The 26,114-nt window shown below is 54.7% G+C and overlaps 2 protein-coding genes across 4 annotated transcripts in view; one reads left to right on the plus strand and one right to left on the minus strand.

Moving 5' to 3' along the window:
* Positions 1–6,403, plus strand: part of Recql5 (RecQ like helicase 5) — a 53,042-nt gene extending 46,639 nt beyond the window's left edge. Inside the window, exons 8-19 of one of the 3 annotated variants that reach the window (XM_045159065.1) lie at positions 2,450–2,668; positions 2,885–2,984; positions 3,128–3,164; positions 3,289–3,347; positions 3,428–3,501; positions 3,724–3,817; positions 3,949–4,080; positions 4,296–4,819; positions 4,912–5,002; positions 5,223–5,404; positions 5,653–5,719; positions 5,810–6,403. In XM_045159065.1, the coding sequence (XP_045015000.1) occupies positions 2,450–2,668; positions 2,885–2,984; positions 3,128–3,164; positions 3,289–3,347; positions 3,428–3,501; positions 3,724–3,817; positions 3,949–4,080; positions 4,296–4,819; positions 4,912–5,002; positions 5,223–5,404; positions 5,653–5,695 (1,555 nt within the window). In that variant the 3' untranslated portion in view covers positions 5,696–5,719; positions 5,810–6,403. Of the gene's footprint in view, positions 1–2,449; positions 2,669–2,884; positions 2,985–3,127; positions 3,165–3,288; positions 3,348–3,427; positions 3,502–3,723; positions 3,818–3,948; positions 4,081–4,295; positions 4,820–4,911; positions 5,003–5,222; positions 5,448–5,652; positions 5,720–5,809 lie in introns of those variants that run through there. The other 2 variants (XM_045159064.1, XR_006638940.1) reach the window with 2 other exon arrangements.
* Myo15b (myosin XVB) overlaps positions 6,400–26,114 on the minus strand; it is a 40,053-nt gene continuing 20,338 nt past the window's right edge. The window contains exons 22-64 of the mRNA XM_045159068.1: positions 24,672–24,765; positions 23,968–24,024; positions 23,622–23,679; positions 23,360–23,490; positions 20,964–21,059; positions 20,641–20,876; positions 20,382–20,560; positions 20,091–20,163; positions 19,308–19,469; positions 19,011–19,111; positions 18,842–18,918; positions 18,667–18,748; positions 18,398–18,490; positions 18,156–18,259; positions 17,843–18,055; positions 17,611–17,692; positions 17,322–17,429; positions 16,931–17,249; positions 16,758–16,845; positions 16,427–16,640; positions 15,923–16,035; positions 15,726–15,785; positions 15,090–15,165; positions 14,856–14,974; positions 14,589–14,707; positions 14,362–14,503; positions 14,064–14,175; positions 13,808–13,980; positions 13,276–13,427; positions 13,096–13,156; positions 12,935–13,004; positions 12,471–12,547; positions 9,289–9,362; positions 9,086–9,201; positions 8,894–8,988; positions 8,703–8,780; positions 8,516–8,612; positions 8,263–8,408; positions 7,961–8,076; positions 7,549–7,682; positions 7,240–7,373; positions 6,984–7,124; positions 6,400–6,823 (exon numbers count right to left, since the gene is read on the minus strand). Of these exons, the coding sequence (XP_045015003.1) occupies positions 6,749–6,823; positions 6,984–7,124; positions 7,240–7,373; positions 7,549–7,682; positions 7,961–8,076; positions 8,263–8,408; positions 8,516–8,612; positions 8,703–8,780; positions 8,894–8,988; positions 9,086–9,201; positions 9,289–9,362; positions 12,471–12,547; positions 12,935–13,004; positions 13,096–13,156; positions 13,276–13,427; positions 13,808–13,980; positions 14,064–14,175; positions 14,362–14,503; positions 14,589–14,707; positions 14,856–14,974; positions 15,090–15,165; positions 15,726–15,785; positions 15,923–16,035; positions 16,427–16,640; positions 16,758–16,845; positions 16,931–17,249; positions 17,322–17,429; positions 17,611–17,692; positions 17,843–18,055; positions 18,156–18,259; positions 18,398–18,490; positions 18,667–18,748; positions 18,842–18,918; positions 19,011–19,111; positions 19,308–19,469; positions 20,091–20,163; positions 20,382–20,560; positions 20,641–20,876; positions 20,964–21,059; positions 23,360–23,490; positions 23,622–23,679; positions 23,968–24,024; positions 24,672–24,765 (5,047 nt within the window). The 3' untranslated portion in view covers positions 6,400–6,748. The remainder of the gene's footprint in view (positions 6,824–6,983; positions 7,125–7,239; positions 7,374–7,548; positions 7,683–7,960; positions 8,077–8,262; positions 8,409–8,515; positions 8,613–8,702; positions 8,781–8,893; positions 8,989–9,085; positions 9,202–9,288; positions 9,363–12,470; positions 12,548–12,934; positions 13,005–13,095; positions 13,157–13,275; positions 13,428–13,807; positions 13,981–14,063; positions 14,176–14,361; positions 14,504–14,588; positions 14,708–14,855; positions 14,975–15,089; positions 15,166–15,725; positions 15,786–15,922; positions 16,036–16,426; positions 16,641–16,757; positions 16,846–16,930; positions 17,250–17,321; positions 17,430–17,610; positions 17,693–17,842; positions 18,056–18,155; positions 18,260–18,397; positions 18,491–18,666; positions 18,749–18,841; positions 18,919–19,010; positions 19,112–19,307; positions 19,470–20,090; positions 20,164–20,381; positions 20,561–20,640; positions 20,877–20,963; positions 21,060–23,359; positions 23,491–23,621; positions 23,680–23,967; positions 24,025–24,671; positions 24,766–26,114) is intronic.

A 26,114-nucleotide genomic window follows, 5' to 3' on the forward strand; every position in this document is an offset into this window, starting at 1 on the left:
GGGTGAGGATTGAGGACTGGGCCCAGGGACTGGGCTGATGACAGAAGCAATTAGCTCCTGGTCCCAGTGGAAATAACCCCAGGGGGCTCAGTCTGAGCTGCTGGGGAAAAGGGTGGAGCCGCTCTCCAGGCTCTTGAGCTCCCCAGCACAACCCGGACAGCCCTTTGGCTTGTGTCTTAGACCACCCCAGTGTGCTCCTCTGGCCACTCCCTGCTTAGTCCCTCCCTCTGTCCTCTCAGCAAAGCAGGAAGCCAAGCCGGGGAGCTACTGGACCACCCAAACAAGCAGGCAGGCTTTGCAAGTGGCCCCCTAGGTAGCCCCTTCTGTTACTCCGCATCCATAAGCTTGTAGGGGAAATTTGGGAATCCCGGGAGTAGCCTGCTTACTTGGTGAGGGGCATCATGTTCCTCCTAAGAGAAAGAATACTGCTGGTCTCATTCTGCCACAGCTGTCTCTGCACTTCTGGCCCGGCTGTCCGATGGCCAGGCTCTTTGACATTTGGTGGTTGTGCCACCAGCAGCCCAGGCTGCAGGAGAGAAACTGAGCCCAGCCCTGCAGTCAATGGAGCTCATTGAATCGAGCACAAAACTCCAGTGAATCAGAGCTTGGGGGCAGGGAGGATACCAACCGTGTGGCCACACCGCTTGGATGCCAGAGCCTCTCAGGGCAGGACAGGACAGCCACTGTATATAGGCCGCAATCTTGAGCAGAGGGAACTTGGGTCTATATTCCCCACTAGCAGGAGGAGGGTGTAAGAGAGCCCTCTGGTGGCCACCTCTGCTGTCTCCTGCCACTTCAGGGCTGTGCTTAGCCAGATGAGGAAACCTGCTTCTTTAGGGGCTTGGTCACAGTTGGCTTTTGTTATGTTACATGAACCTTGGTTTTGGGGGTCGGAGCCCAAGCAGTGAGAGAAGCTTTAGATAGAGCAGTTGGCGCCAGTTATTCTTGTCCTTAAGATTGGAGACTCAAGACAGCCCTGCCTCTGGGTCACTTCTCTTCTCAGGCTCCACACCTGTCTGAGGGTTAAGAGACCAGGTGGAGACTGCTTCCTGCCACCAGCTTGGGCAGAGGCTGGTTGTTCCAAAGGAGACTGTAATGGGGTTATGGCAATAGAAGACTCAGTAAGAGGCGATTCCACCGAGGCTGTGTCTTCCTGGCTTCACCACAGACTAAGGACAATGTCAGCTCTCAGAACTTCTTACTTCCCTGCTATTTCTTGGGGAGCTGTGTCACATGCAGCCCCAGCCTAGGGTTGGGACCCACTGGGTCAAGAAGGAGGCTTATGAAGATACAAGCAGAAGTTGAGAGGGGAGAATTCAGGAGGCTAAGGCAGGAGGACCATGAGTTTAAGGCTAGCCTTGGCTATAGAAAGGAGGGAGGGAGGGAGGAAAGAGACAAGTGGAGCATAGTCCTGAGGACAGGGAAGTCTGTCCTACCCAGAGAAGGGTGAAGAATGATGTCCTTAGGAGGACCTCCCCATCAGTCAGCAAGGCTTCCCCTCCTGCAGTATGGGTGGGAAGGACATTGAGTTTGATGGGTTACCTTGTCATTCCTGCATTTGACAAGAAGCAACTTAAGGAAAGGGTTTCTTTTGCCTTGTGCTTCCAGGGATATGGCCCTTCATGGCAGGGAAGGCGTGGTGGCAGGTGTAGGAGGATGGATAGACACGTTGCAGCCACAGTCAGGAAGCAGGGAATGATGAATGTGGGTGCCCAGCCAGCTCTCTCCTTTTTAAAAACATTTTTTAAATTTTATTTATTTATGACAGGGAGGAAGAGAGAGAGAATGGGCACATTAGAGCCTCTAGCCACTGCACACAAACTCCAGATGCATGTGCCACCATGTGTATCTGGCTTACATGGGTTCTGGAGGACCAAACCTGGGTCCTGAGGCTTCACAAGCAATGCCTTAACTGATAAGCCTGAGCTCTTTTTTTTTTTTTTTGAGGTAGGGTCTCACTCTAGCCCAAGCAGACCTGGAATTCACTCTGCAGTCTCAGGCTGGCCTCGAATTCAGGATGATCCTTCTACCTCTGCCTCCCAAGTGCTAGGATTAAAGGCATGCGCCACCACACCCGGATAGATTATCTTGACTAAGTTAAATGAGGTGGGAAGAAGCACCTTAACTGTGGGCAGCATCATTCCATGGGCTGCGTCCTGAACTGTATAAGAAGGAGAGAGCTAGCCACCAGACCACCAGAGGGTGGAGCGAGGAGCATGACCCCAGGGCTCAGAGGAGTAACCAGACAGGGTTCACGTCCTGGCTTCCAGCCACCCCTGTGTGATGTTGGGAGCACTCATTCACCAACTGTAAAATAATTAGCACCAGAGAACGTCTTTTGAAGTCCCTGTGGTTGAGGTGGTGCTGGATAGTGACACTAAGCCAGTGTTGGGTTAAACAAACTCTGGCTTGCCTCTGTCCCTCACCCCCATGGCACTACTTGTACTAGGTGCCGCCATGCTGCCATTGCCAAGTACTTTGGCGATGCACCGCCAGCCTGCAACAAAGGCTGTGACCACTGCCAAAACCCTGCCACTGTGCAGAAGCAGCTGGATGCCTTGGAGCGTAGCAGCAGCTGGAGCAGCACCTACGTTGGTCCCTCCCAGAGCAGCGGCTTTGATCCTGAGCTGTATGAGGGAGGCCGCAGAGGCTACGGGGGCTTCAGCAGGTGAGGAGCTGTGAAGACAGGACCCCCAAACCACTAGAACTGAATAGTCATTCCCTTGTTGCCAATGACAACCAGAGTGGCTCATGATTTATGCCAGCGGGTGGGCCTCAGTGTTACCTAAGCTTCCATTGTCAGGGGTACTACTGCCCTGCCAGGGGCCTGAGTAAGGAGAGCAAAATCCTGGCCTCAGCTGCTCACCCTCAGCCTGTGCTCTAGGTACGATGAAGGTTCTGGAGGGAGCGGGGATGAGGGCACTGGTGAGGCCCACAAGCAAGAATGGAATCTCTTCTATCAGAAGCAGATGAGCCTGCGCAAGGTGAAGGAGACGGGAACCTCCACACTCACATAGGTCCCAGGTGGTCCCCCTGCCCAGTCTCCCAAGCCCCTTTCCCAGCCCTGGGTGGGAGCTGTCCTGTAGCAGGGCAGGATACTTCATGGGTCCCTCATGTCATCTTCCAGGGTAAAGACCCCAAGATAGAAGAATTTATACCCCCAGGTTGGTACAGAAATCTTCACTTGTGAGCTGTTCTTGGGATGTGAATAATGGATGGTTCAATGGGAAGTTGGGGGGGCTCCAGAGAGCAGGAGTTTAAGTGGAAGCACCCCCACCCTCTCCCCAGATGAAGACTGTCCCCTGAGAGAGGCTTCCAGCAGGAAGATCCCTAAGCTCACTGTGAAGGTAAGAGGACAGCTCCTTATCTGTCCCCAGAGCCCCTCCCCTACCCTGATGCTTGGTGACCCAGACCTCTCTCCTCGCAGGCCCGAGAGCACTGCCTGGGTCTTCTGCAGGAGGCTCTGAGCAGTAACCACCAGGCTGCAGGGACTACTGATGGGTGAGTGTTCCAACCTATTCCTGTCTAGGTGTGACCCATCCTACAGGGGTGACAGTCCCTGAAGGTACACTGGTGTACCTTAGAGATGCCATTGGCTGCTGAAGGATGTAGGCTATAGGATGCCAGAGAGTCCTGTGGAATCCCTGTATCCATCCTTACCAGGCCCTGAAGCCAGTAGGACCACAGGGAGAGAGCTCAGACCTATCTCATTCCTTCCCACAGAGCTGATCTGCAGGCCAAGGCTGTGGAATTGGAGCATGAGATGTTCCGAAATGCCAAGATGGCCAACCTGTACAAGGCCAGCGTGCTAAAGAAGGTAGGCCAGGAGGCAGGCAGGGCAGAACGTGCCCATGGGCTTGGGTAGGAGAGGACATCTGCCTTCCCTCTGGCCCTGGAAGCCCTTGGTGGGGGTTAGCCCATCCTCTCGGCTGACCACAGGTGTTTTAGGTTGCCGAGATTCACAAAGCCTCCAAGGATGGGCAGCTGTATGACAGAGGTGACACCAAGAGCCGCAGTGCCAAGACTGAGCCTCCAGAACCCAATGAATATGACATTCCACCAACCTCACATTTGTACTCGGTGAGTGGTATCCTGTTATCTACCTAAAACCTAGGTTCAGGTAGGACACAGCCACTTGCCCTCTCCTGGCATCACTTCCCTGGCCTGGGATGCCAGAAAAAGCCATGGGGCATTTTGTCTTCTCTGTACCTTTGTTGCCTGTGGCCTCTTCTCTTATTAGCCTGACCCCCTAATGATCTGAGTATCTAAGCCTTCCCTCCTCTTACTCCTCACAGCTCAAAACCAAGCGGGTGGGAGCTGGCTTCCCCAAAGGCTCCTGCCCATTCCAGAGGGCCACTGAGCTGATGGGGAAGTCTCAGACCCTGATGCAAACTCCTGAGCCAGTGCCGGGAGGTGAGCAGAAGCCTCCAAGCTGGCCTTGCGGTCTCCAAGATGAGGACAAAAGTGGGCCCTTTCCTGGGCACAGAAGAGGTAGTGCTCATTGTGGGGGAGCCTACCCTGAGAAGAAGACAAAAGGATCCTCCCAGGGCAGTAAGAAGACCAGAGCCAGCAAGAAACAGCAGCTTCTAGCCACAGCAGCCCACACGGTTTCCCAGAGTATCACTCACTACTTCTGCCAAAGAACTGAATGCCTGCCTCCACTGGCCTCAGTCCTGAGAGCAGAAGGTGCCAGCTCCTCCTGTGAGGGAGTGCAGAAACTCCCCTTTGCACCAGAGAAGTCCATAGAGGAGGAAGGTGGCACTCAGGGGTATTTAATTGCTCCTTTTCAGATTGAGGAGCATCTCAGGGAGGGGCCAAGGTAAGGGCTTAAGTCGTGTGGCATTCTCCAGAATCCTTATGGTAGTCACTAACTGGGCCTGGAGCTCTGACGCTGCTCTTCCCTCCGGCCAGCACCTGCCTACTCAGTGTCCAGGGGCTCCCCGAGAATCAGTCCAGTCCTCCAAAGGAAACCCAGAAGAGCAAGCGGCCCAGACCCCAACAGGTACTGTAGAGCTTTGGCCATTGGGGGTGAGGGGGGGAGAAAAGGCCAGGAGCTGCTCTGCCCTGGTTGGGTTCAGGGAAACCATTTCTTCCCACCCTCTAGAGGAAGGTGGAACAGGCCAGAGGGAGCCACCTGGTGGGTGCTGAGGTTCAGGCTTCTAGAAGGGCAGTGCCAGTGAAAGGGAACCTGAGTGACCCACTCATACTGTGGCCCTGTCCAGGAGAATCCAGAGAGCCAGGCTCGGAAGCGGCCTTGTCCCTCAACTAAGCCCTCCGTCTTGGCTGAGGTCAAAGGCAGTGCCTTGGCCAGTAATCAAAGTACCATGAACAACGCGGCCCAAGACTCCTGCCAGCCCTCAGCTCCTGGCATCACCCTGAAGGAGGCAGCAGATGTTGTGGTCAGGTATCTGACCCCTTTCTACAAGGAGGGCAAGTTTACATCCAAGGTAGAGTGAGTAGGCCTGCCCTCCCAGGGCCTGGGATATTGGGTGTGATGGGGAGGCAGGGCAGCCCCTAAAATAATATAGGGTGGGGAGGAGCCAGGCCTAAGGCCAAGACCTGCCCCTGCCCTCCCTGGGTCTGCTTGGCCTTTGGCAGTGGCTCTGGGGCCCAAGGCAGGGCTGGTGCTCTCTGCTTTCCTCCTCCATCTAGGAGTTGTTCAAAGGCTTTGCCCGTCACCTGTCACATTTGCTGACTCAGAAGGCCTCTCCTAAGAGTGGTGAGTACCACCTTAGTCAGGGCCGGGGGGGTGTCTATGGGAAAGGCCTGCTCCTTACTTCTTCACATTGTCCCCTCCTTAAATCTACAGTGAAGGAAGAGGCCCAGAACCTCATCAAGCAATTTTTTCATGACCACACCCGCTGTGAGAGTGAAGCTGACTGGCATAGCCTGTGTGGCCCACAGGGATAGCCTGGTGCTGAGTGGACAAGGCCAGTATCCTCCTGGCTCTGTCATGGGCAGGCATGTGCCAGAGGCACCTACTTTCTCAGGGTCCTTCTTCTCCATCCCCTTTCTAACCATACCTCACTTTGGAGGTGGCCCCAGACATCCTCCTCTGATCTTCATGGCTAGGTGTTCTTGACCACATCCCCAGGTTAGAAGGTTTGGGTGGTTTCTCTGCTGCCAGGAGAAGAAGCATTGGCCTTTATCCTTATATTTAAGTTCTCAGCCAGGGCATGGACTGCTTGAAGGTACTGGAGCCTGCTCAGGTCACCTCTTCCCACACACCTCCCAGGCTTCCTTGAGATCCTACTGTTGCCCCAGGTGCCAAGTTTGTGGGAAGAAGTACATCAAGTCAAACCCCAGGCCTGCTCAGCTGCTCGTCAGCAAGGCCAGGCCCAACTGATGTATTTACAAGGGAATAAAGTTCTGTTTGTCTTGATTCAGACACACACACAACACACACACAGTCCATTTATTTCCTCAGCAGCTGCTGCTCCAGCGTCTGGGTAAGGGCCCGGAAGTGAGTAGGCATCTCCCCCACTTGGGCAACATCAGATGCCCTAGCTAAGTTCCAACAGCACCTCACTCTGGGTTTAGTACACCTCACAAGGAGTGTGTCTACTTATTTGCATGCTTGAGGAAACTGGTAGCCCTATCTCATGGCTTCCAGTTGGGCTCTGCCACCACAAGGTTCAGAGAAGAGCTAGGCAGTTGAGAACCAAACCAAAACCATTGGCCAGCATCCATAGCAGTCCATTGGTGAGATCTGAGCCAGGAAGAGACCTCTTCCTCAACTCTGCCTCCTTCAGTTGCCTGGCCACTGAGTGGAGGTCATACTGCCGTCCAGTAGGAAGACAATGGTGTGTTGCAATTCCTGGGCCTGCCAGACAGAGACACGTCAGCACAGATCCCTACACCCCATCCCCGCCTCCCCTACACTGCTCCTGAGCAGGGGCCACCAGCCTGGACCTGGGTTCCTACTCCTTGCCAGAGCTGGATACATCCTCCTTCCAAGGGCAGCAGAAGCCATGGCCCCTTACCTGTGGCAGTTCCAACCACATGGTCTGAGGGCTGTCTGCAGAGCCATAGTTGAGTTCCAGGCCAGGCGGGCCACCATCCTCCAGTGGACTGAGTAGGTGGAGGCGCTGCAGATCCTTCAGGGTGATGGAGCAGCACAGTTTCTGGGTAGTAGCAGAGAGAGCAGAGGTTGGCTTAGAGGTAGTAGGTGTCAATGCATGGTGTTAGAAGAGTGGCCTGAGGAGTTTACACTAACACAGAGGCAGGAACTGTGCCTACCTGGGAGCTGGGGTCCATGAGGACGAGGTGCCAGCGGTTGAGCCCCAGGAAGACAGGCCCAGGAAGGACCAGCTTGCTTGCCCGCAGCACCACATACACGGTATAGCCGAAGAGGGGAAGCTGGCGCGTGGCCTCTGGGGATAGAGCCAGGGCAGGAGTTCTGACCACAGAGGCCCTGCCTCATTTTGTTCCCCCTAGGGCAGGTAGAAGATGGACAAGCACAGAAGCCTCCTTGTCCTTCCCACCCCACCCCTTCCCCCCGAGAATGGCCTTGAGCCTCCACCCTGCAGCCCCTTACCCCAGACCCACCGATGAAGCTTATCTGTGCTTTCTGGGGGCTGTATTCTTGCAGCTGCCTCAGCTCCTGGCCCACCAAAGTCTTTATGGTCGCCATGTCCACCTGCCACTGCAGTGGCTTGGGAATGTAGGCCAGCAGGTCTTGCCTAGGATACACAGCCTGGGTCAGTTAGGCCCATGGCCCTTGGCTACCTTGTATAGAGCAGGTGATATGGTGCTCAGTGGCTGAATTGGTGCCTTCTGTGGGTAAGATAAAGGGCCCTGTCCCAGAGGAGCTTGGGGAGGAGTAGATAAGACAGGTGTCCACTGCTCTAGGCCAGTCTGGTCAGGTCACGGAAAAGCCAAGTGGTGAGGCCTGGGCCCAGAGATGGAAGTGAGGATGTGGGGGAGGCAAGACAGGAGGGGTTGAGCTGAGCTCACGCACTCTGAGGGAGGGCTCGGACTGGCCTTGCTGAGGTGCTGGAGGGCAGCCAACTGGGCAAGTTGAGCATCTGCCTGCGCGCTGGCCATCAGCTTCCCCTGCAGGTAGTCCCGCAGCACCTGAAAGCAAAAGTTGTACCACAACTTGCCCAGCAGTTGGTGGCTTGAGGGGCTGAAGCCTGTTGTTGCCACCATCCCTTCCCACTGCCACAGATCCACATCATCACGAGGAAGGGGTCTAGAGGTCAGAGTTGAATTTCACCCTCCTGGGGCAGCAGGGCTGTGCAGGTACTGGCAGGGGCTGACCTGGCTATAGTGGATGCTCACGTAGGTGGGGTGTTCGAAGTGCAGCGGGCTCTCCCAGCCAAGCCGCCGCGTGTGCAGACTTAAGTCCTGGTCCACCATTATGCTGTTGAGGTACTCGTGGGGCCACAGGGGTCGAACCAGGTCACCTGCATGGAGATCACAAGCTACCTTCCCATGGAGTAGACTGGCTCAGCGAGTGGGCTTTCCTCCCCTGATAGCCCAGCTGCCCTTTCCTTGCCCTCCCTGAACTCACCTTCACCTTTGATGAGGAAGAGAGCAAATTCCTGTACTTCCTGAGGGTCTGTGATGCCCATCTGCCCACACAGCTCCTCCAGCACTTCTCCTACCACCTGGGCACATGAGCAGGGCCGTGGTGATGGAAGAGGCAAGAGACTCAAAGCTGAGGCTCACGGCCACTTTCTTCAACAGCCCCTGCTCACCGTGAATGTCTGAATATTTGTCCTGTACTCCATGGCCCCAGGCATGTGAATTAGAAGCAGGCGGACTGCTTGTCCTTTCTGCCAGGCAGATTATAGGGTCAGTCACCAGCAGTCAGAAGTCCCAGATCCCTGTGGACACTTCCCTCCATTCCAAAGGAGTCCCCAAAGGCACATCTGCCCACCCCTAGTACCAGTAAAGCTTGCATTTCAGCCGGTGATGGCAGTTGCTGCCGCCCCCCATATTTGACTGTGCGCTGAAGGTGCTCCTGGCTGCTCCGGGCCAGCTCTGTAGATGGTCAAATTGGGGTGTGGGTCATGAGTGTGCCCAGGCCCTTCACCAGAGGGAGCCCTGGGAGTCCCCCTCCTTCCCCTCCCATGGGAACCTTGGCTGGGGCTTGAGTCTTGCAGGAACTTGGTCACGTAGGGCATCAGTGTGGTGGACGGGGGGAAGAAGCCTGTGAAGAGGCTGAGGAGGCTCCAGCCCCGAGCACAGCGCTCCCTGTGGGGCACACAGCCCGGGCTTCAGGCCAACAGGACCAAGGCGCCATCCTGCCCCGAGTGCCCTACCTCAGCCATCCCCACTCACGGCCGGGGGTGTCCTGTGACCTGCTTGATGACCTGGCAGTACATCTCGTCCCTGAGCTCCTCCTCCTGGCACAGCTGTGGAGACAAGGTCGCAGGGCAGTAGAGCTCAGGGGTGATGGCTGGGATAGTGAGAGAGAAGTCTTGCTAATGGTGATGGGCTGGGGCTGAGTCAAGATGACAACCATCTGGTCACCTCTCTGTCTTTCAGCTGAACAGTTGAGAGCATTTGCCTAACTGGTTACTCACTGTTGTTTTGTTTTGTGATGGTGGTGCTGGGAATAGAACCCAAAGACATGCCAGCACTGGTCACTGTCATTAAGCTGCTTTCTCCTGATGCCTCTCTAAGCTTTCGTGGCTCTCTTTTGCAGTTCTACTTGTCTTCCTGGCCCCCACCACTGCATGCCTTTGTCCCCTCAGTGCTCCCCAGCTGGTGACTTGGCACCTGCCTCCAGCCTGGGATCATCTCCCTTGAGTCCCAAGCCTGTTACTTGGAGGTCTGGAACTTCTTTTTGCTTTTTGTTTTGCTTTTGTTTGTTTTTGGCTTTTCAAAGTAGGGTCTCACTCTAACCCAGACTGACCTGAAATTCATTATGTAGTGTCAGGGTGGCCTCAAATTCATGGTGATCCTCTTACCTCTGTCTCCCAAGTGCTGGGATTAAAGGCGTGCGCCACCATGCCTGGCTGCTTTTTGTTGTTGTTGTTTTGAGATAGGGATTCATGCAGACCAGGCAAACCTGAAACTTGCTATGAATTTGAGGGTGGCCTTGAACTCCTAATCCTTCTGCTTCTACCTTCTGAATGCTGAGATTACTGGCACTTGCTGCCATGTCTGGTGAAGTCTGAGATTTCAGGCCCTCCAAGTCTAAAACATGCTCGGCTAGCCCCAGGTTGCTCTTCACTGAGCAGGTCTTTGCTGTGCCCCACTCCATAGTGATCCCTGCTGGCTCTGAGTCTTCCTTCCTCTCCCCTCTGCTGCTATCTCTGGATTCTGGCCAGCACCCTCTCTCACCTGGGGTCATTGCAGTCACTTCTTTTTGTCCCTAAGCCCCCAGAATCTTCAACAACTACAATGACCCTGTGAAATATAAGCAAGGCCTCTTCAATAAAAGGGTGGGAGAGCTGGCTTAGTGGTTAAGGTGCTTGCCTGTGAAGCCTAAGGACTCAGGTTTGACTTCACAGATCCCATGTAAGCCACACAAAGGTGAGGCAAGTGCAAGGTCGCACATGCCCACTAGGTGGTGCAAGTGCCTGGAGTTCAATTGTAGTTGCTGAGGCCCTGGTGTGTCAATTCTTCCTCCCTCCCTATCTCCCTTCTTCCCCTCTTTTTTTCTCTCTCTCAAAAAAAAAAATTGATTTCCATCTGAAAACCATTGATTGTGAACAGTGAGTCCCTATGATGGCCTACAAGGCCTACTGTCCCTGCCTGTTCCTGTCCTCCACGTTCCCCTCGCTTGCTCACTGTACTCTAGTCATGCTGGCCTTGCTGGTGCTGAGGCTCACCCTCTAGCTAGGACTGTTGCCTTTGCCTAGATCCCATGCACCCATGTCTCACACTTCCTCCTTCAGAGGTCTGTCACAAGCTGTCACCCTGGCAGCAGCCCTTCCTGTCTGAATATTCTCTCAAAGGATCTTCACTCCCAAACACATGCCATTGTTGACTGGCCCCTCCTATGAGAGACGTAGTCTTTCTGGGTTTACAGCTATGCCCTCAGAATGTCATAAGCACCCAGCACATACTTTTGAAGGGTTAGAAGGAATAGTTAGGGACAATTTAACTTAATTACTACTAGAGTTGACATGTTAGGGTAGGCTTGGCAGGATGGCAACAATAGGGAAGGGTTACACTTAATTGAGTCCCTATGGAAACTGAGTATTTGATTCATAGGCATTTTTATTCAGTTTTTGTAGGTAAGGTCTCAGGTTAGCCCAGGGTGACCTGGAATGCACTCTGTAGCTCAGGCTGGCTTCAAACTCACTGATTCCCCTACCTCAGTTTCCTAAGTGCTGGGATTATAGGTGTGAGCTACTGTATCTGGCTTGAGCCACTTTTTAATTATTTAATATTTATTTTGCAATCAGGGAGAGAGGAGAGAAGAGGGGAGAGAATACGTGTGCCAGGGCCTCTTGCCACTGCAAAGAAATGCCAGGCACATATGCCACTGTGTATCTGGCCTTGTGTAGGTACTGAGCAATTGAACCCAGGTCTGCAGGTTTTGCAAACAAGTACTGAACCAGCTCCCCAGTTTTTGTTTTGTTGTTGTTTTGTTTTTGAGGTAGGGTCTCACTCTAACCCAGGCTGACCGAGAATTCGCTATGTAGTCTCAGGGTGGCCTTAAACTCATGACAATCCTCCTATCCCTGCCTCCAGAGTACTGGAATTAAAGGCGTGTGCTGCCATGCCCAGCAACTCTCCAGTTTTTTTTTTTTAATTATTTGTTTTTATTTATTTGAGAGCAACAGACACAGAGAGAAAGATAGAGGGAGAGAGAGAGAATGGGCGCGCCAGGGCTTCCAGCCTCTGCAAACGAAAACTCCAGACGCGTGCACCCCCTTGTGCATCTGGCTAACGTGGGACCTGGGGAACCGAGCCTCGAACCGGGGTCCTTAGGCTTCACAGGCAAGCGCTTAACCACTAAGCCATCTCTCCAGCCCAACTCTCCAGTTTTTAAAATATATATATTTTATTTATTTGGGGGAGGGAGAATGGGCACACCAGGGCCTCTAGCCACTGCGAACAAACTCCAGACACATGCCACCTTGTGCATCTGGCTTTATGTGGGTACTGGAGAGTTGAACCCAGGTTGTTTGGCTCTGCAGGCTAATGCCTTAGCCACTCAGCCAGCTCTCTAGTTTTTTAAACATGCTACTAAAGAGTGCTGGCAAGCACCTGTAGCTTATACAATGGCAGAATGATCCAAAAGCTTAATGCTGTGAGCTGTTTTGAAAAAGTCTCTTAAAATACTTGGGTATTCACCCTGAGACTACAGAGTGATTTTCAGGTCAGCCTGAGCTAGAGTGAGACCCTACCTCAAAAAAGCAAAAGAAATAAAATAAAATAAAACTTGGGCATTGGGAGGGGAGAAGAAGAAATGGTGACCAAAGGAAGGGGGACTCCATTCAGACCTGGCTGGAGGACCAGAAGAGCTCCTCACTCAGGGAGGGCTTAGCACACATCCGGCTTACCTTCAGCAGCTCATACAGCAGGTCCAACTCATCCTTCCTCCAGGACTTAGACTGGTCCCCCATAAACTGCATCAGAACTGCAGGTGGGATATGGAGCACAGTGAGCTGGGCTGGGGTCTGGCCTGGTTCATACTGTTGCTCTACAGACCACCTGATGCCTTACTCTCCCTGGCTTTGTGGAGTAGGAAACAGGATCAAGGAAATGTTGAAGGTGCCCAAGGCCACACATGGTGAGTTGTATCAGCTGGACCCATTCACTGTCTTCCAGCCCCATATGCCACAGACTCCACAACCCGTGAGTGGGAACACAGGTAGGAGAGGAGTGTGGAGGCCCAGGGACCATTAGCAAGCTTTCTGAGTTGGTAGATGGGAGGAGCCAGGGAGACCTCAAGGAGAGAGGGGAGCCAGGTGCTCAGGTACAAGGCAGTGTGACTGTAGGACCAAGGATGCCTGAAACCACTCACCCCGGAAGCCCGCCACAGCCTGCCTGCTTGCATCCTCTTTCAGGCTGATGAGAGATTCCTGGATAGGAGCCTGTGGCCAGAGAGGGTTAGCTGTAGATCTGGGGTTGTGGGAGTCAGAAAGTAGATCCTCGGGCCATACTCCTCCCCACCCTGGCCCTTACCTTTGTGTACTGCACCAGGTTGACTGAAGCCTCCTTAGCACCTCTACCTGTGTGGTCCGGGCTGTAGGGGACAGAGGAGAAATCAACCTTACCTGCTTGGCCTTTCTGCCCTAGCTCTGAGAGCAGTGGCCTGGTGGGTCTGGGCAGGGGGCTCATATTGGGAAGACTCAGGGTACTCACAGAGTAAGAGGCTTCCGGAAGTAGCGCAGAGCAAACTCTTGCATGGTGTAGCTGTGGGAGTCACTGGACACAGAGGTGTAGGCCGTGACGGAGGGCAAACTGGTGGCCTCCGAATCATCACTATATGCCTGGCTCCGGGGGCGGGTGGGGCGCTGGGAGCACAGAAAATCTGGTGCCACCCAGCTGCCCACTAGTCTGGACCAGAGGCCCTGTCCCAGCACCCTTCAGCCCCAAGCACAGCGGTACCAGAAGCCAGGGAAGTCAAGACTGTTTATTGACCATCTGCTAGGGAGGCACTGAACTAAGTACCACGTGGGAGCCAGCTGGGCATAGGGCCCAGCCCCTGCCTGCAGAGGCCTTACAGTTTTACTGGGGAGACAAGGTAGGGATCAGGAGAGGGTCGAGAAGACAGTAGCACAGTGAGCACTGCCCACCAGGCCACCACAGGAATTGGGCAGCACCAGAGGCCATCATGCCCTTTCCTCCTGAGACTCCAAGTTAGGCTTCGCCTCCACCTCCCCGTCCTCCTCACCTCCAGGGCCCGGTCTGGAGCTAGTCCCGGTGCCCCAGGCTGCTGCAGCTTACTCTTGTGCTGCCAGCTGGTCCTCTGGCCCGACGAGAAGGAGAGGTCAGGAGCAGCAGCGGGCTGCACCATATCAGCAGGAAAAAGTCCAGACCGGCCTCCAGCAGAGCCAAACTGCCAGCCTAGAAGGTATCCCCAAATGGTGACCCACCCACTTAGCCTCTTGGCCCCCTCAGAGGCCTCCTGAGACCAGCTGCTGGGATACCTGGCTCCAGAGTGGCCACTGGCAACAGCTTGATGAGGTCCCCACGGTGGAAGCTGAGGAGGCTGTGGTCATCAGTGATGTAACTGCGCAGGGCAATGACATAGCCGGAGTCCTGCCGGCAGGTAGATGGGTGGGCCAGGGAACAACTCCCTGCCCTGGGTGCCCACCCCTCCGCCCAGCACCAAGGAGTTCTAGGGACCCTGCCTAAATTTCCAGTCTCATTTCAGGGAAGCGAAGCAGAGCAGGAAATGGCTCAGAGGTGGCTGCCTGCTCTTTCTCCCCACCAGCCCGCACTTGCCTTCCTGAGCTCATCCAGGAACTGTTCCACCATGGCTTTGATGGCCATCGCCCGGGCAGTGTGCAGCACGAGCTGCTCGTTCTTCAGAGACAGCTCCAGGGTGGAATCGCCATGGCACTCCACACCCAGCACCTCCGCAAAGCTGTGCATAGATAGGGTAGGGGCATGAGCCGGGGACGTCCTTTCGTCACACCCACCCTCCCTGCCCAGGCTCTGAGCCAACTCACCTGTAGGAGCAGAGTGTCTTCAGCTGGTTCAGGTGTAAGCTGGAGCCTTGGGTCACCTTCAGCAGTCTCAGTCCTCTGTGAGACACACCCAACAGCTGCACATCACTGCCACTCTCACCCTGTCAGGAAGATGGGTGGGTCACCCAGAGCTCCCCAGGGCTGGCAGTTGTACTTTGTCTATCCCTTGCCTTGCAAGCTCTTGTCCAGCCTGCAGAGGACATGAACCTGTGCCCTGCGTCCCTACTTCCCACCCTCAGCATCACTGACCGAGACCGGGAAGATGCGGGAGAAGTAATTGGCCCAGTTGTCCCGAGCAGCCACCACAATGCGCTTCTTGACGCTGTCTTCAGCAGTGGCAAGGGAGTCTAGGCCCACCTCCAAGTCTCCTGTGGGCAGGAGGGGCTCATGCTATCCTTAGGTCCCCTGTTTACATGGTGTTCCCACGTCACTTCCTCCCTAAGGGCAGGCCCGGCCCCCACATGCCAGCCCCAGAACCCATACCCAGCAGGTCTTTCATTTTGTGCCGCTCATCCTGGGAGATCCGGATGCAAGACTCTGCAAAGGTGTCCCGCAGGATCTGAGGCAGAGCCAGGTGGTCACCAGCAGATCCTGAGGCCAGAGCCCACCCCAGAGCAGCCATGGACAACATGAGGAAAAGGAGGAGGACCCAGAGGTCACTCTGTAGTGTCCCCGGGGGCATGCTGAAGCAGAGGCGGAGCTGGGACAACCAGAGGGCTCCGAGTCCAGGGTCCAGTCCAAATCTACAGCTCCTCTCCTCACCCTACATCCACCTGCGCTCCTGCCCTTGACCACTCTGCCCTGAGTCCCTACCAGCTGCTGCTGTTGGGTCAGCTGATAAGTGCTGCCTTGCCAAAACAGCAGCCATCATTTATGAAGTACCTAGCAGGTGCCAGAGACTGTGCTGGTACTGTGACATTCAGCTTGGAATCCTCAGCTGTAACACTATGCTGATCTCAGTCCCTGCTTTGCAGGGATGTTGTAAGACAGAGCTAGGCACACAGCAAGTGTCCCGCAGGCCGCTCACATGACTGTTAACCTCGCCCAGGTGCTGGACAAGGAGCCCAGGATGCTGCCTGTCTGCAGATAGAGCAGGGTGGTAGGTGGGCAAGTTCTCACCTGCTGGCAGAGGAGGCCAAGGCAACAGGGATGGCTGAAGTTCTCACGGGGGTAGAACACCTAGAGGAGCGTGCAAGGAGCTCAGATGGTGCCAGGCTGACCTTGCCCTCCCAGGCCCACCTTGACAAGATGGCTCATGGGGAGATGCTGGGGATTCCCTCAAACAGGCTGGGCTGAGGCTCCACCTTCATGCCCACCTCCTTGCGTAGGAACAACTTCCAGGGTGCGCTGGCATAGGAGAAGCACACGCTGCCTGATGGCACAAGGAGCTGTGTGGAGACACCCCAGTCTTCCATGGGCTCTGTCAAGGCTGGCACAAGGAACGGTGAGAGGCCTCAGATGAAGGCTGCCAGAACCAGGATGCCCCCTCACTGTTACTCCTGGCACCACTCCTGCCTTCATTTCTAGCTCTAAGCTTTCCCTGGTGTGCCTCAACACACCAACCTTAGCCACTACATTCATTCCATGGAGTTGTCAGGTCTGCGCTGAGAACAGCATCCTATGTGTCAGTCCCTCACTGCCAGAGAGGCCCAGGCTGTGCCCTGGGTAGGACCGCAGAAGCTAGAGCTCCAATGTCCGGAAGCCCAAGCAGCTAGTTGGCCTTAGCCAGGCGAATATGACTTAAGCCCGTCTGGAGAAGCTGTCAGGAGTCCCACTCCCACCTCAAGGGGGTTTGCTGCATGCGAACATGGCTTCCTCACCATAAGGCTCTGCTGAAGGCATTTGAGGTTCCTCAGACAGAGGCAGTGGGGGTGCTGGTGGAGGTGGGGGTGCCTGGGTCACAGGTGGGCAAAACAGATTCTGAAGGGGCCCCTGCTTTTCTTTGATGGAGGAGGAGGGCTCAAGTCGTGGACGGGCCTTGGGTCGAGGAGCCACAGCTGGTGGGGAGCCCTTCCCTTGGTTGAGGGACCGTGGCTGGGGGGACACAGAAGATACAAGGGCTGAGTCTATGGGTAAGGACTAACTTCCTGAGAGTTCTGAACTCCCAACAGATCAACCCTGCCCTAGAGAAGATGGACAGGGAAGACTCACCAATGGAGGTGAGTGGGCACCATTTATCCCTAGCTTAGCCAAAGCCTCGTCCTTAGGGTCATTTTTCTTCAGGAAAGTTTTGACAGGCCTCCAGGGACAAAAAAAAAAAGAGGTTACCAGCCCATAGGGTCTTTGAGGAGAAGCCGCCCTGGCCACCTGCCCCTAGGGTCCACCTGCTGGGTTGTACGGGCACGGGCACAGGGCTCGGGCGGCTCTGGTACATGCGGATGATGTTGCGAATTTCCCGGCTGGGTTCTCGCCTCTGAGGGGCAGGTTCCGTGCTGCGCACTGCAGGCCTGCTGGGCTCCCGGTCCTGCCTGCTCGGGCCCGGCTCCCGGTCCTGCCTGCTCGGGCCCGGCTCCTGGTCCTGCCTGCTCGGGCCTGGCTCCCGGGCCTGCCTGCTCGGGCCTGGAGCAGCCTTCTCTGCTGGCTCAGCCTCAGCTTCTTGTTTCAGTGGCTTCTTCACAACGGGGGGCCGAGGAGGGGACAGCACTGGCAGAGGAGGGGGTGGTTTGATACTGTACATAGGTGCAAGGGCTCTAGGACCCCTGCCTGGCCACCCACCTGCTCTTCTTTCTCCTTCCTCCTCTTCCTCCTCCTCTGTCTCATCCCCCTGAGGGATGGGAACCTTGGCCCGAGGCTTCACCGACTCCACCTTGCTCATCTGCTGTCCTGTAAATGTCCCACATGGCCTTCTTTGTCATCTGTGTTTGCCCAGCAGCCCCATGAACCTGCTTGTCTTGGCTCCTGGACAGGCCACACTTGACAGAGGAGGAGGGTCCACCCCACCCTCCCCTGGCCACCACGGGCATTGACAAGCATCCACATGGGCTGGTATCCTGAGTGCCCTCACCCATCTTCTGGAAATAGTCTCGTTTCTGCTGGAAGCTCTTGGGTCTCTGGAGTCTCTCTTCAACTTCCTCTGAGGGTTCCTCCTGGCAGAAGTAAGAAGTGAAAAGCAGCCCGTCCACCATGTCCCTCTCATAACGCCCTGAACCACCCCGCTCACCACCCGGTGGTGGCTTCCAGCAGACCTGGCACCTGCTGCCCGCATCCCAGCCCCCTGCCTAGCCCTGGCTCCTTACATTAAAGCAGGTATCTGAAGATTCCAAGTTACATTCTGGCTTCTCTCTGGGGGCAGGGGACGTCTTGGGCTTGGGGACAATGGCTGAGGGCGGGGCCTGTGAGGCAGCCCCAGAAGCCTGAGGGACAGCCTCAGAAGCAGGGGCTCGGTGCTGCCGCTGCCGGGCCTGCTGCTCCAAGGACAGGCTCATGGCCTGGGTGGTCATCTGCTGGGCCTAAGGGGGGAGAGGGGTGGCAAGTCAGGCAAGAAGTTTACCTGGCCCACCCCTCACATCTGCACTCTTCCGGCCAGCCCATAGGGCCCGCCGTTCTCACCAGGATCAGCGCCTGCTGGTTGATGAAGTTCTGCTGCTGGACTGACAGCTGCCTGGAGTCCAGGCTGGGAAGCAGGGGCTGTGGCTGTGGTGGCACCATCACAGCTGTGAGAACAACAGGTGGGTCAAGGCAGGTGAGCACCATGGGCAGAGCTTGAGTCCGGGTGCCCCGTGGACTCCTGGTAGAACCCTTCCTCCTCCAGCCTCGGAGCTGACAGCTGCTCTCTCCTGGCCCAGCCTCACCTGGCATGGCAGGGACTGTTCCCATTGCTGGCATCATGGGCGCTGGTATCATGGCTGGCTGGTATCCAGGCATCTGCACCATTCCTGGATAGACTAGGGAGATAGACTCTTAGATCTACCTCAGCTCGGGCCCTCTCGCTTCCTCCCCACCCCAGATGACAAGAAGCACTGATCACTAGAGTGTTGGGGACCTCCCACCCCAGCTGCCTATGGGGTCCCAGGGTGCACCTGCTTGTGCCATTGGGCCTAAGAGGGTCAGCCCCACTCACCCATGGGGTAGCCTTGTTGGGTGGGCCCGATGGAGCCCCCTCCCTTCATGCGATTGCTTAGGGCATGGCCTTGTTCCAAATCCTAAACGGACCATGGTCAAAGTGTCAAAGCTAGAGTTCAGGAGAAACAAAAAGGGTGCTGGAGCAGAGCGGGGAGGAGGAGACAGGTACTCACGCGGAGGCCTGGGGCAAGAACGGGCTCAAAAAGGTGGTCCAGGAAGCCGTCTAGGCTTCCTTCTGCCTTGGCTGCCCCTGTGAGGCAAGGGTAGATTGATGTATGCACCAGGGTGAGGGGCCACCTTCAAGCCCATTCTTGGCACTCTGCCTGCCTCCATTTAACTTACCTGGACGGCCTCTGCTGGGCAGTGTTGGGGCTGGTCCTGGAGGGAGTCCTGGGGGTAGTGAAGGGGCCTGGACACCAGGAGCGGGGGGGATATCCTGGGCTCTGCAGGAAACAGTATGTAGTTAAGAGTGCTAATGTCGTGCCACCTCCAAGGTGAGGGAGCAGCAAAGGTGTAGGTTAGGTGAGGGGGTTGTCTTTAACAGGATCTGTACATCACAAGATGACAGAGTGGCTCAGGGGATCCCCAGCAGGTTCAGGGGCAGGATAGGAAGGGGGTGGGATACTGGGTGGCACCTACAAGTCAGGAGGAGTGATGGGATAGCTGTGGGGAAGAGCTGGGTCCCCCAAGTCCTCAGTCTGTCCTATTAAATCCAGCACAAAGTCACAGCCAGCCAAATCCTGCCAAGCGTCCCCAGAATGCAGTGACACAGACCATCCACGAGGGGGCACCTCCATGCCTCTGGGTGGGACAAGAGGAAGCAGTGGGGTGGTCAGGTGGGCTAATGACAAGCTCACCGGGACAAGGAGAAAGGGGCAGGCTGGGGGTACCTGGGAAAGGGAGCCCTAGAGGTCCTTCCAGATGACCCACACATCCTCTGTGTGAGATGCAGGGCCAGGAGCTCAACCCCACCCAGCTGCCTTAGTCTCTCACATATCCCCTCATTTAAAATCTCTTCTCTGGGGCTGGAGAGATGGCTTAGCGGTTAAGCGCTTGCCTGTGAAGCCTAAGGACCCCGGTTCCCCAGGACCCACGTTAGCCAGATGCACAAGGGGGTGCGTGAGTCTGGAGTTCGTTTGCAGTAGCTGGAGGCCCTGGTGCGCCCGTTCTCTCTCTCTGTATCTGTCTTTCTCTCTGTGTCTGTCGCTCTCAAATAAATAAATATCAACAAAAAAATATTTAAAATCTCTTCTCTGCTCTCCATCTTGTACCTAGTTTGACACTGTCTACTTACCCTAAACCCTTGTCCCTGTCTCTGCCCCCTGGGGAGAAAGAAGCCTTTATCCCTGGGCCCTAGGGCATGCATAGTGAGAGAGTGGGTTGGGAAGATTGAGGATGGGGACACTGGTCCGTTCTGGTTACCTGCTCTGTAGAATACGCCCTGCAAATTGCTCTCCTGTAGTCCAGGATTCCACCTCTGCGGAGTAGCTCTCCTCTGCATGGGGGGGAGGGGGAAGGCAAGGGTGAGGGAGAGTGGACTTCATACTGACAGTGAGGGGCTGCTGCCCACCCCCACTGGAGAGGGGTTGTTTCAAAAGCAGGGTGGAAGGCTGTGAGGACCACAGAGCAGAGGCAGTGGGGAGACTGAAGCAGGAGGAGGGCAGGGCTGGCTCCACTGGGAATTGGGGAGGCCATGAAGGAGGCGGCCATCACCATTGAAGGTGAAGACGTCCAGCGCCATGCGGCCCCGCCGCCATCCTGCCTTCCATTCAAGCTGGGTGGGTGGGTGTGTCCGTGTGGCTCCAGGGGCCAGTGGTGTCTGCTCCAGGGCACCCAGCAGCTTATGCTGGCACAATGCTGCCATGCCCTGGGGGGCCTGGTCAGACACGAATCTGTGCAGACAACACAGAGTTGCTGTGAGGTGAGGTGCATGGGTCCCACTCACCAAGTCCCCACCCATGAGGCTTCTTACTTGAGCAATGGCTTCTGCAGAGAGGGCGTAGGGGGAAAGGCACTGAGCAGGACAGCCATGAGGGCCCAACCACGCTGGCTCTGCTGCTCATCCGGGTTGTGCCAGAGCTGGGCCACCAGCTGGCTGAAGAGCTCGTTGCGCAGTCCCGGCCAGCGCTGTGCCTGCCGCACCAGGTATGTACCCATCGTCTGCTCCTGCCAGGACTTCAGGGATCCGTCCCCCAGAAGCCGCAGCATCTGCAATGCAAAGCCAGCCAGGCTCCTGCGTGCCCTCCCAGTCCCCTGCAAGGTCCCTGCCCTGTGCCTCCCCAAGGTGTCACTCACCACTTTGTTGATCTCCAGGGCATGCTGAGGGTTCTCACCATCCAGCCGTGTCAGGGGCTTGGCTAGTGGCTGGCCTGGGCTGGGCAGAGATGGCTCCTAGAGGGTACGAAGTTGACATGGTGCTTGTCCTTTATGCTGACCAGTGAGAGGACGGTCCTAGTGGAGCCCCACAGAAGCATGCTCCGTGGGACAGGGAGAGAAGCTAGCCGCATAGCCATCTTAGATACACAGCTTAAGGGGCTGAGGAGGCTAAGCGGGTAAGAGTGCCCACTGGACAAGCATGAGGATCTGAGTTCGATCCCCAGAACCTACATTAAACAAACCACGTATGGGGCTGGAGAGATGGCTCAGCAGTTAAAGGTGCTTGATTTTACTGCCAGCCCGAGGTTCAGTTCCCCAGCTGCCCACATAAAATCAGATGGACATTCATTTGCAGCAGCAAGAGAGCCTGGATTCATACACACACACACACACACACACACACACACACACACACACACACACACATCATAAATAAATTTAGATAGCCAGGCACGGCTATAACTCCAGCACTGAGAAGGTGGAGACACGAGCATTCCTGGGGTTCACTGGTCAGCCAGTCTAACACAAAAGCCACCTCCAGGTTCAGAAAAAGATGCTGTCAGCCGGGCGTGGTGGTGCACACTTTACTCCCAGCACTCGGGACACAGAGGTAAGAGGATGCTGTGAGTTCGAGGCCACCCTGAGATGCCATAGTGAATTCCAGGTCAACCTGGGCTAGAGTAAGACCCTGCCTCGAAAGAAAAGAAAGAAAGAAAGAAAGAAAGAAAGAAAGAAGAAGGAAGGAAGGAAGGAAGGAAGGAAGGAAGGAAGGAAGGAAGGAAGGAAGGAAGGAAGGGGAAAAAGAAAAAGATGCTGTCTCAGGAAAAGAGGTGTGCACACAGAATGCGTGCATCTGCGCATGTGTGTGCGCACATGCACACACACACATTCATACACCACCACACACACTCAAAACAAAGAAATATGGCTTATTCTTTAATTAAAAAACTGATATCCATGTGTACATAAAAGGATAAAAAAGAAAATAAAAGCCATCATTACCAAGAAAATATAAAAACTCCATTACAAGGGTGGTCCACTCAGGCCATCTTAACATTTGGGGTTCTGAGGTAGGAGGATTGGGAGTTCAAGATCAGCCTGACCTATACAGGGATACCCTGTCTCAAAAACAACAGCCAGGTGTGGCAATGCACACCTGCCATTCCAGCACGAGGGGAGTAGAAGAACTTCAAAGTCAAGCCCAGACTCAGTTACATGGAAAGACAGACCCAGGCTCAATGAGAAGTCCCCAACAGCATGTCCTTGCTGAGGAAAACCAGTTAGCAGTTAGCCTCTCTCTTGTCTTACCTTGTGCATAGATATACACACCCCAGCACTCACCCTCCTTTGTTTTTAAGCAAAATTGGGATCCTTCTATATGTGCAATTTTGATAAGGTTTCCACCCAACGGGTCTTTTTACTTAAGCAATGGCTTCTGGGGCTGGAGAGATGACTTAATAGTTAAGGCACTTGCCTGAAAAGCCTAAGGTCCCAGGTTCAATTCCCTAGTACCCATGTAAGCCAGATGCACAAGGTGGTAGGTACAATGCATCTGGACTTGTTTATAGTGGCTAAAGGACCTGCTGCACCCATTCTTTCTATCTGCCTCTTCCTCCCTCCCTCTCTCTCTCAAATAAATATACATATTTTTTAAAGCAATGGCTTCTACAAGGTAGGCATAAGGGGAAGGTACAAAGCCGGACAGTTAGGACAGACCAGGCTCTGCTGCTGTTGTTGTTTGTTTTTGAAGTAAGGTCCCCTTCTAGCCCAGGCTGACCTGGAATTCACTATGTAATCTCAGTGTGGCCTTGAACTCACAGCAGTCCTCCTACCTCTGCCTCCTAAGTGCTGGGATTAAGGGCGTGCATCACCACACCTGGCCTGTTTGTTTTTGAGGCAGACCCAAAGCTGACCTGAAACTCAGTCTGTAGCCCAGGCTGGCCTTGAACTTGAACTCATGGTGCTCCTCCTATCTCTGCCTCCCAAGTGCTGGGATTACGGGTGTGTGCCATTATGCCCAATGTGCATTTGTTTTTCTGTTTAACACTCTGGCCTGAATAGTTTCCCTTCTCATTGAACATCCTTTAAGGACAATTTTAAGGGCAGGGCAATGCCACAAGTTTAGTAAAGGTGTGGCCTCAAGGTTGAAATCACACTCTATGGTTGGACTTTTCAGTTTAACAGGTGTTTTCCAAGCAGCCCACCTGCACCCACAGCTCTGCTGGCCACTGGGTACATGAGGGCTTCTGCCTGGCAGGTGTTACGAGGTGGGGAACACTCAGGCAGCAGAAAGTACTTGGGCAGAGGGGCCCCACCTGAAAGCTGGTGGAGACGAAGCTGGAGAAGGGAAACTGGTCAATGTCCGGTGGGAGGGTCAGGCTGGGCCGGACAGGAACCTCAGGCGGCAGGGACTCGGTGATACTTCCGGCCAGGATGTCCTGGTGGCCTGGAAGAAGTGAGTGGTGGGCATCCCAGAGCCATTCCGGTGCTCCACCATCCCCATCAGCTGCCAGCTACCATCTGCAGATGACGGGCAGCTTAGGGGAGAGGCATGTCAAGGGATGCGAAGGCACTCACCTTCTGCCATCCTCAGCATGGCGGCCAGCTCAGCTGGGATCTCCAAGCGCCCCAGGTCCTGGTGGAGAGGACCAAGTAAACAGAAAGTAAGGGACAGCCAAGAAGGACCACTCACGCCCTCATCCCTAGTATGAATAACATCCCCTCCAAGGTCCCTCATTCTGGTAACTCTAACAAGTGGGTCCCTAGATTCCTCCGAAGGAAACCAGAGGCACCCTAGTCTCTGCTCAGGGGCACATGAGTTATAGAACCCTTGTGGCAGCTGTGTGTCCCACCCTTCCCCAAGCTGTGACAGACTTGGGAGGCTCACACCCACCCAGAACCCTCTTGCTTCCAAACCACCTACCATATTTGCCACTTTCTCGCAGGCCTCACCACTATGTAAGCCACACGAACGTCCAAGCTAGAAGAGAGACAGGGAAAAAGCTGGTGCCCCCACACTACCCTGTAAGGAGTCAGCAGCAACCTTCCTCCAGCATCTCCCCAATTTAGCAGGCCAGCATCCCCTCCTGTCACCAGGAGTCCCTGAGGCTAGGAAAACAACAGCCTGGACTGAGAGGGGTCAGCTTGACAAACAGCTTGTCCCCACCTGCCAATGACCCTCCAGAGCGTTCACCGGCCTCTGTGCTCTGGACACTACTGCCTGTCTAGCACTGAGAGGAAGTGAGAAAGGAGGAAAGAAGGTCCCAGGGGACAAAGTCCAGCCAGGGAGGAGCCAGGGAGGGGGCAGTATGTGGGCACTGACCTTTGAGCTGCTTTATGGCCCTCAAATTGGAGTCATCAGCCTAGAAGAGTAAAAGGGGCCACAGGAGGCCAGACAGGATGGAAGGCACCCAGGCCTGGCAGCTGGGTAGGACAAATAAAGATAATGGCCCCTGGGTCCCCAGCCTGCATTGGCCAGAGGTAAATGGGAAGAGTTTAGCAAAAAATGGTTTCTCAAACATCTATCTTTACAAATTTAGGCTAAGAAGGGAGATGCTGTTGGGATTCACCCCACTTGGCCAGCCAAGGCTGCCTGGCTTCTACCCTGAGACTTTCCTGAACCCTCACCTTTAGCCTGCGCCTTCTTAGAAGCAGGGGCCGAGCCGCCAGGAGAACGGTGTTCAGCTGTCCCAGAGCTGCCTTCCGCCGGAGGTATCGCTTCCTGGAGGCCATGGAGGTGATGATGGCACACAGTTCCAAGCTTACACTACCCGCCTAGTACCTGAGCCCTCTAAGCTGAGATGTCAGGGTAAAAACTGACTCTGGACCACGAAATGCCTCTGATGGTTAACAGAAGCAGCAGCAAGGAACAGGACAGGGGCTGGGAGCTGCCAGCCCTGGTTCAAATCTCTTATTTGTCAGCTCTCCCCAGATGAAGAAGTGGTGCATAGGAGGGCTGCTCTCATAGCTATGCAGGGAACCTTTTCCAGGGAGATGGCGGTAGACACTGAGGAGACTCAGGGCTCATCAAAGTAGAAAATAAGAGGCTGCAGAGTTTTCAACATTAATGTAGACTTCTAACATGTCCTTCCAAGGCTCGGGGGACATAACAGAAGAAGAGATGGAAAGAATGTAAGAGCCAAGGACGGAAAGGTGTACTGGGAGGCACTGCCCTCAACACAGAACTGATTGGTACATCCATGACCCCACAGTGACTACCCATATCTCCACTGAGGAGGGCACTTAATGGAATGGGAGTGAGAGAAGGAGACATAAGAAGATAACTAGATGGGAATATAGCCAATTTCCAATATATTCATGTATTAAAGTTCCCAATAAAATTTTTATTTATTTTTTTAAAAGATTTATTTTATTTTATTTTATTTTATTTATTATTATTATTATTATTTTTTTTTTTTTGGTTTTTTGAAGTAGGGTCTCTGGCCCAGGCTGACCTGGAATTCACTATGGAGTCTCAGGGTGGCCTCAGACTCACGGCAATCCTCCTACCTCTGCCTCCCAAGTGCTGGGATTAAAGGCGTGCGCCACCATGCCCAGCTTCAAGATTTTCTTTTTATTTATTACAGTCAGAGGGAGAGTGAGAATGGGTATGCCAGGGCTTCTAGCCACTGCAGATGAACTCCAGACACAAGCACCACTATGTGCATCTGGCTTACGTGGGACCTGGAGAATTGAACCTGGGTCCTTAGGCTTCGCAGGCATGTACCTTAACTGCTAAGCCATCTCTCCAGCCCTTATTTTTTGAGGGTTGGAGAGATGGCTTAGCGGTTAAGGTGTCTGCCTGCAAAGCCAAAGGATCCCAGTTCAATTCTGTAGGATCCATATAAGCCAGATGCAGAAGGAGGCACATGCATCTGGAGTTCATTTTCAGTGTCTGGAGGCCTTGGCACACCCATTTTCTCTGCTTAAAAAAATATTTTTAAGGGGCTGGAGAGACGGTTTGGTGAATGAGCACTTGCCTGTGAAGCCTGAGGACCCTGGTTTGGGGCTTGATTCCCTAGTACCCACGTAGCCAGATGCATAAGGTGTTGCATGCATCTGGAGTTTGTT

This window comes from Jaculus jaculus, chromosome 9 (genome assembly GCF_020740685.1).
Source record: "Jaculus jaculus isolate mJacJac1 chromosome 9, mJacJac1.mat.Y.cur, whole genome shotgun sequence".
Lineage (NCBI taxonomy): Eukaryota > Metazoa > Chordata > Mammalia > Rodentia > Dipodidae > Jaculus > Jaculus jaculus.